General features: G+C 39.5%; 1 protein-coding gene across 2 annotated transcripts in view; it reads right to left on the minus strand.

Moving 5' to 3' along the window:
• The window catches only part of TFEC (transcription factor EC), a 38,833-nt gene extending 32,210 nt beyond the window's left edge, over positions 1-6,623 (minus strand). For both annotated transcript variants that reach the window (XM_051795586.1, XM_051795587.1), the window contains exons 1-2: positions 6,344-6,623; positions 2,785-2,880 (exon numbers count right to left, since the gene is read on the minus strand). In XM_051795586.1, the coding sequence (XP_051651546.1) occupies positions 2,785-2,880; positions 6,344-6,424 (177 nt within the window). In that variant the 5' untranslated portion in view covers positions 6,425-6,623. The remainder of the gene's footprint in view (positions 1-2,784; positions 2,881-6,343) is intronic.
• Positions 6,624-7,806: the final 1,183 nt, after the last annotated feature.

Below are 7,806 nucleotides of genomic sequence, written 5' to 3' on the forward strand. Positions count from 1 at the left end.
TAGAAGCCTCTTGCCTGAAAGTTTTCTCTTCAGTGTTGAGATAAATTGTGGGAAGGGGTGGGGGAAGCCTGGAAATTGGATTTTGGATTTCTAATGTGGCTCAAACTGCCACACCACCCAAGACCAGACAGTTTTATGAAATTATAAATTTGGGTCCAAAGACAATAAAAGCCACATAATCCAGAATTACAGCTTTAGAAGCTGTAATTATTTTAATGAGAGATGGAGGAATGTTCTTGTTTTCACTTCTCTGATTCTACTAATACATAACTGTAATTCATTAATTCAGGGTCAGACAATGAGCCTTTGAGCAATTATTCACATGAGTGGTCTCACAGAACTCAATGTCCTCATTTAATGTGCCATTAAAATGGTACATGGGTGCATCTAACTAAAGCAACATTAATTCACTGCAACACACAACAAGTAGTACTGTAAAAAATGGAAAGATTAGTCAGCCACTGTCTATTGAGAACAATGAGAAAAGAAAATGGTTTTGTGAATTTGGAACACCCGAGTCTTGTAACACATTCTGAAAGACAGTCAGATTATTTCAGAACTTCAGGGTGACTACTCTGCAGAGTTTGAAAAATCAAGACAATCCAAAGTAAGGAAAATATAAGATGAAACTCTAAAAATACTTAAGCATTACACTGGAGAAGTGTAAAGAGAAAGCAAACACCAAATCAGACAGTTGCACAAGCAACTCAATCTCACCTATCGTCTCACTCACTCTACATTGATGGCAGCCACCACAGCAAGGCGCTTGTGCAGAAGTACATAAGAGCTAATTTAAGTCTTTGCTTAAGTACAGCTCAAACCCAGCATGCCTTCTCAGGGAAATTAGATGTTCTCTTATTCCTGATCATGTCTCCTAGTCCAACACTCTTGTAATTGGTACATTTTTAGCTCAGACAAAGAAAACTTCATTATGCTTAATGTGATAATGAAAAACTGTATCTAAAAAACTTACTTTTCACCTGCTTCTCTATCATTCTCTATTGCACAGCTTATGACCAAAATTTTGCAGGCAAATTTAGAATGTTGCCTGAAAGGTGCCATAAAACCATGTGCCATGAACTAAATGCCTGAGATCACCTCTGTATGCATATTTCTTTAGTATATTTTTGGAGTACACAATACCGAAAAACAAGACAGAAGAGGCAGAGGCACTGCTCAATTTGTTCCACACTGGTACAGTTCACTTGCCTTGTTGAAGGCAGGCTTTATTTTGCCGTATTATTGAACAGAGAGATTGGGAAATGCATGCTATTCCCCGACTTACCTGCCTACCTGATGATTTCCTCAGCACAAACAAAAATCCAAATACCACTGCTTGGACCAAAGGCACTGCAGGAGTCCCAAATCTTTGCAAATACAATATCAGCAAGGCCTAAAAGTCATTGCATATTTCCTTGCTCATCAAGAATAGGATATTCAATATATTTTAGAGAGATATGTCCTTCATGGCTGAAGATAAAGGCTAATGAGCCTGGAATTAGCATAGATTAACATCATCCAATTTTAAAAGGTATTAAGGGAGTATGACTTCAATCCAAAACTCAGAATTCATGCCTCTCATCACCATCCCACAGTACCACACCCGAAAGAATCCTCCCCTGCCTCACATTAATTTGAGACAAAATATTAATTCACTCCCAGGGGGTATTTCTTTGCTATGTTCTGTACTGAGATATGTATAAATCAGTCAAGCTGTATTAGTTCTCTAGCTGGCATGCAAATATAAGGTGTTCATGGAACTATTAATTGGCATCAATACTGGACTGTATGGTGGGTAACACAGAGCAGTAGAGATCTTATCTCCTAAGGTATATTTGTAGCCAGTGATGTTCTGTAGTCAGAAAAAGATGTTCCTCCAGAGGGTGATTAAGAGCAAGCACCTGACACCGTATTCTGAAATTAACTTGGTAGATTGTCAAAGCCTTCAGCCTTCACCAGAGTGAAGTTTCAAGTCTCCCTTTATCAGTGTACATTTTAAAACCCTGTGTACATCAGTGTACATTTTAAATTAGGGTTGAGAGTACAGGGTACATCCTTCTATAAAGTGCATTACAGTTATTGATAGGTATTACTTTCATAAATAATAATGCTCTGGTTTTGTTGTGTCCAGAAAAGGTCCATCCTTCCTCTTCAAAGATGTAACATTTATGGAAACATAAGTAGCCTTTGTTAGTCCTCTGCCATTTCTTTACAAAAAGACATTACAAAATTAAAGTTTGTTACATTAATTCCCATAAAGTACTTCATTTGAAAAGTTACATTTCTCTTATTTTTCCTTGAATTTATTTGACTAAATGCAGCTTGTCTGTATGAAAATCAAGAAATAGAGCCCATCCTTGCTTCAGCATAAGACATTGTACCATAGAAACTGTTACATGGGGAAGATCTGACTTTTGTTTTAGTCAAGGTAGAAGGATCTTTCAGCAAGACTCTAAAAGGTCTTATAGTGTTCAGAGACTCCTTTTATCCATGGTCCTGCATAGGAATTAGTAACTCCAATGGCTTATGCACCAGATCTTTCCTGGGCTAGAACCCTAAATGCTATTCAAACCAATTAAAACAGCTGTGTCACACCACACTGAAGCCCTTTTTCTAGCATTCTACATTTCTAACTTTTCTAACATTGACAAAAGGACAAACAACTGAATAGAAATGAGAATAGTCCACTGATACTATGCCTTAGTTTCTGAACTGTGATGTGCTTAAATCACTCAAAAATTTTTTCTAGTATAAACAGCAAGACGAATTCAACAAAATACTTACAGTTCTTTGCATTAGTAAAGGAGTTTCAGAACAACCTATGCCTTCATCATTAAAATTTGATTCCATATTGATTATGTCTTCAATCACCTCTTCCATCTGATAAAATAATATTTTAAGACAAATCATTACAAATAATAATGGAAAAAAGTTATTTTGAAAATATAGAGGAATTAATCTTGAGTATTTATTACATCAATGAAACTGAATTTTAGAAGTTTATATCTTAAAATTCAAATAATTCAAACAGGTCTACACAACATTCACATTTTTTACTTCTTATGAAAACAGCTGTGGTTTAACAAGTCACATCTTTCCTCTTAAGCATCAGTCTATTCTCCTATTTTAACCCCTTATTTCAACATCATGACCAGATGACAGGAGTGCACTGCTATGTTGTCACTGTGACCTGTCATCTCGATCAAATGCATCATATCCACAGTGCATTTCTGCAACAGTGCAGGAAGGCTGAAAGGAACCTGTGGTTCTGCAAGAGTGTGAGTCTCTCAAGGTTTGGTGTTAGATGCTGATCTCAAGATTTAGCAGGCAGAGGTTTGTGTTGTGTTTACACTGGATACTTTTCCAGACATTTTCTGCTCCCATTTTTGCTCTAATCTGAGTTAAAAACTACCGAAGCAGATGGAATAGCTCATTAATTACTTGGGATGAAACGTGAATAGTTTGCAGACTCATAGACTTATACAGATTTGGACAAAGTAAAGCACGAGTTTTCAATGATAATTGTGGTCTGGTTCCATTCACAAAAATCACTTTGGGAAAGATCCCATGCTGAACATGTCGCTTTTAACTCTATTGTGTGCAGCTCTTGGGAGCTGAAGGAAGTGTAGAGGGTCCTCTGCAACAAAAGAAAGTATCACACAGCCATGAGACATTTTGACACAGACTTTTAGGCCACATGGCCCAGCACAGCTGTGGTGGGGGAAAAACATTTTCCCCCCTGGAGTTATAAAAAGTGGTAATCCCCGAGGGGAGTGGCGTCTCTCTTGAGGTTGACCCAATCAGCGCTCCTGCAAAATATAAACATATCACAAGCAGACCAGAAAAGAAGGTGATGTTATAGTTGTTGTTGGAGAGGTGGCCATGTTCTGAGGCCACGAGGAGAAGGGGCCCGGAACTGCACTGGGGACTGGGCCCCCCCCAGCCCCTGGCTGGGTGGCTACAGGGACTTGGAACAGTGTTAGACTGGGCTAAGTATCTGTAGCTAAGAGCTGGGGGATGTTTCTCCACTGTAAGCAGCAGCAGAAGCAGCAACAGAAACAGCAGTGAACGGAGACTATGGCTGAAAGCCAAGAGATAAAAACTGAAGAAGCAGCAAAGCTGGCATTGCAGCCAAGGAGGAGAGACACAGAGAAATGTCTGATGGAGACAGAGCAGGACTAAGCTCTACAGAGAGAGAGAGTTTGGGTAATAACTGAAACAAACTCCCCAAACTCCTTGGAGACCTCTCCTAGAGAGGAGGGGTGCTGGACTCGCACTTGAGAGGAGTCCTAAAATACAGCACCAGAGAGACGGAGAAGAGCGAAGAAGCTCAGGAGTCCTGGAAAGCTGGACTGGGACGGCCAAAAGGAATGCGGAGGAGGGCTTCACCCCCCGCCCTGCTGCCACTGCTAAGCTAGCAGCCTGATGACAGAGCATGGGAACTCTGCAAGGGAGCTTGAATCCCCTGAGGATAGGGACTGTCACAGAGACTCCTGCACTTCATGATATGATGTGGTGAAGTGACCTTTGTCCCAGTGAACACAACGCACAGAAGAGAAAGACCCTCGCCTGGAATCGAAGGGCTGTGAGGGGCTTGGAGACCCCCCTCATGTGTAATGAAAAGAAATCCAGCTACAGCTGCTGCATGGAGGAAGGGAGACTACTGCCCTAGAGAGACTGCTGCTCTGAGAGTAGAGAGGATCTTTCCTTTTCCCTTCTGGACTTTTATTGAAGGGAGAAGAGATTGATTTATTGTAATGGATCCACTGATTTATTATAGGAGAGATAGTTAAGACTGTATATGATGATTATAATATTTATTTGTACAGTATTTGTAATATAATTCCCTTTCCCCCATATTGAGTCTCATGTTTCTGTCTGGAAAACCCATCTCACACTGCTCTGAGTTGTGGGAGAGGGGCCTGGACTCAAGAATTGGATTTTAGGGCTCTCAAACCATGATATAAATGGAGGTTCTACCTCCCTCTCTAAAACCAGAGAAGTGCTCTGCCAGGAGTTGTGCCCAGACTTACCTAGGAAAGCATTGTCAAGGCCAAAAGGATGCCAAGAAATGTCAGCAATTAGACAATGGGAATGACTACTGTTTACTGCATCACCTGGGTGTTGGCTCTATATTATTTACTAATGTAACACTAGCCTACTCTCAACCACAAGGCATATCCACATTAGGAAATTACACTGTACCAGTCATCTCCCTGAGACTCTGGGATGGGATTATTCAAATCATCAAGAAGATGTCCATGAGAATTTTGGCCAGTGCCAACTATCACTCAGTCTTCACCTGGCACAGGTCTGGAGAGGGATTTGCAAGCAGTCATCTTGCTTGCCAGGACAGAGAGTGGTACAAGGGTAGGCTCCAGTTATTCCTGGTCAGATACCCAAAATACCTGACAGTAGTTCCAGCAACTGCACTTGCCAGCACAGAAGTGACCATAAAGGCCTCCACAGAGGCCATTTAAAATAATCTTTGCAGACTAGTAGCTCCAGTAGTCCATAAACCTGGCTTAAAATATCGGTTGTCAATGCAGAAGGAATGGAGAGGTCCCAGAAGAACTCTCCAGGAAGTTTTGTGGATTTTTTCAGCTCCTTCATGCTTAGCTGCATAACATCCAAATGCTCAGATGAGTCACAATGTATTTGTAAGATTCTTCTATTCTGTTAGAGTCCAAGATATAATACACATCTCCATGTATCATTTCTGTAGGAATTCCCCCTTTACCTAATAAGCAGTCTTTTTTGAAATCTACTGAAGTACTAAAGGACATAACGATCTACATCTCACACTGGCTGAGAATGTAATATTGTATAATAGCTGTCCCTCTATTAAAGTCAATGGTGGCATTAAAGTTAGCATATATATGTCAATTTATTCAAGATAACCCATGTATAAATATATCAGCTAACTGAAAAATGAATGAGTGATTCTTTCAGTTACATCTTGAAGGTAATTAGTATTTAACTTTTTAGCTAGAATAATAGTTTTAGACAGAAATAACTCTCATCTGGAATAAAAGTTTTCCTTTGCAAAGTCCATATTCAGAAAACATATAGTAACATATAACACATATATTAAAAGATGCTACAGTACATTTTAGATGGCAGCAGCTTAAAAACTTGACCATGCAATAAGCTATTCACAGGCATTCAAGGGAATAACCCACATAATCCAAAAGAATGCAGGAAGCAAGTGCTGTAACCAAAGGCCCCATGAAAGTAAAGAAAGTCATCTCTTGCCCACTACTAGTACAAGATGGGTCATGTGATGTTTCTGTAGAAGTAGACAAAGCCCAGTTCCCCTTTCCTTTCACCGGCCCTGCCCTACCGCATTTTCGTGTTCGCCTCCAAGGGCCAGCAGCTTGGTAACGGGGCTTTCCGGTGTGCCAATATCACTGACTGGAGGCATGTGTCCGTTTCTGAGAATAGAGGTCACTCCCACAGGCTGGATTGTGTGAGAGTGGGAGAGGGAAAGTGTCTGGCTGGACAGCTTGGTATCAAGGGTCAAGTACTGCTTCACTTGGTGCCTCTGGCTCTGCTGTATGTGGTATCTAGACTGATTTTCCAAGTGTGTTTGTACCTGGGGAGGAATAGAAATAATTGCTGAATTTTCAAGTTGCTAGTATCAGTATTTCCCAATATGCTTACTTAACAACACTTCAAAACAATAGATTCAGTTTTAATAACACTTGGATAGAATTAACAACCTTAATCTTTTTTTCAGTTTTACACACACATTTCCTATTTGTGTACCATTTTCCCCTTACACAGCTGAGCAAACCCTCTGAATAATTATAAAGAAAAATATAATTAGAAAAGATAACCATGATCCTGAGAAAAGACCAGAAATATGCTACACATTTTTCTCTTCTAATTTAAAAATTATCTTTCTTGAGATTACTACAATCATATCTACAAGCATATATGTACTCTAAAATTAATACCACAATGTATTTACTCTTTTGTACATGAAAGAGTAAATAAATGCATGAAGAAAAATATAATCCAACCAATAAATATAATATAATAAAATATAATCCAACTTCAAATGATATCAACAGCAGCAGACATTATTTCAGATTAATTGAGGAGTGAAGGACATCATAAAATCTAATGGTTAGTAGATTATCCATCCCCTCCTAGGCACTTCTGTAGTCTATTACCTGGCTTTCCTAATCACAATGAATTTAAAGTCTATTCAGAACCAGAAACACCAAGTATGAAGCCGAAAGCATCCAACACAAATGTAAGTATAACTCCACCAGTACCACAAAGCTGAAACAGAAATGAACACTCTGAGATGGATTTTGTAATCCAGAAAAAGATCCCAATGCACATGTAACTGACTGTACCCCTTTCTGTTTTATACCTCATTGACAAGTCTGTTCTGGGAACAAGAACATAGCAGCCTTTAAGAGTTACAGATGCATATTCAAGCTTCTTCAACTGCTCTTTCTAACTTGAGTACACATCATCATGTTGTAAAACTGTGGTAGAGTTGTGCAATGTCTTTTCCCACAGTCACACTAAGTTTACTTTTGTTTCTAATATGTTGCACAATGGCATAACTAGGCCTTCAACATTTTCTGATGGGATTTTTTTCTGCTAGTAAAAGAATATGTAACATGTCAAAAGTAAGAAAGAGGACATATTTAGGGGACCTAAAGGAGGCATGAACAGTGTCACTGATTTTCCAGTTAGCAGCAGTGCTACATCTTTTTTGGCGTTCCACTAAGAACAAACAGATGATATCTGTACTCCCAGGCTGCTTCGCCCACCATCAGTCCCAAG

The sequence above is a fragment of the Manacus candei genome, unplaced genomic scaffold (genome assembly GCF_025592945.1).
Source record: "Manacus candei isolate 608988 ecotype Guabito, Panama unplaced genomic scaffold, ASM2559294v1 h1tg000043l, whole genome shotgun sequence".
Lineage (NCBI taxonomy): Eukaryota > Metazoa > Chordata > Aves > Passeriformes > Pipridae > Manacus > Manacus candei.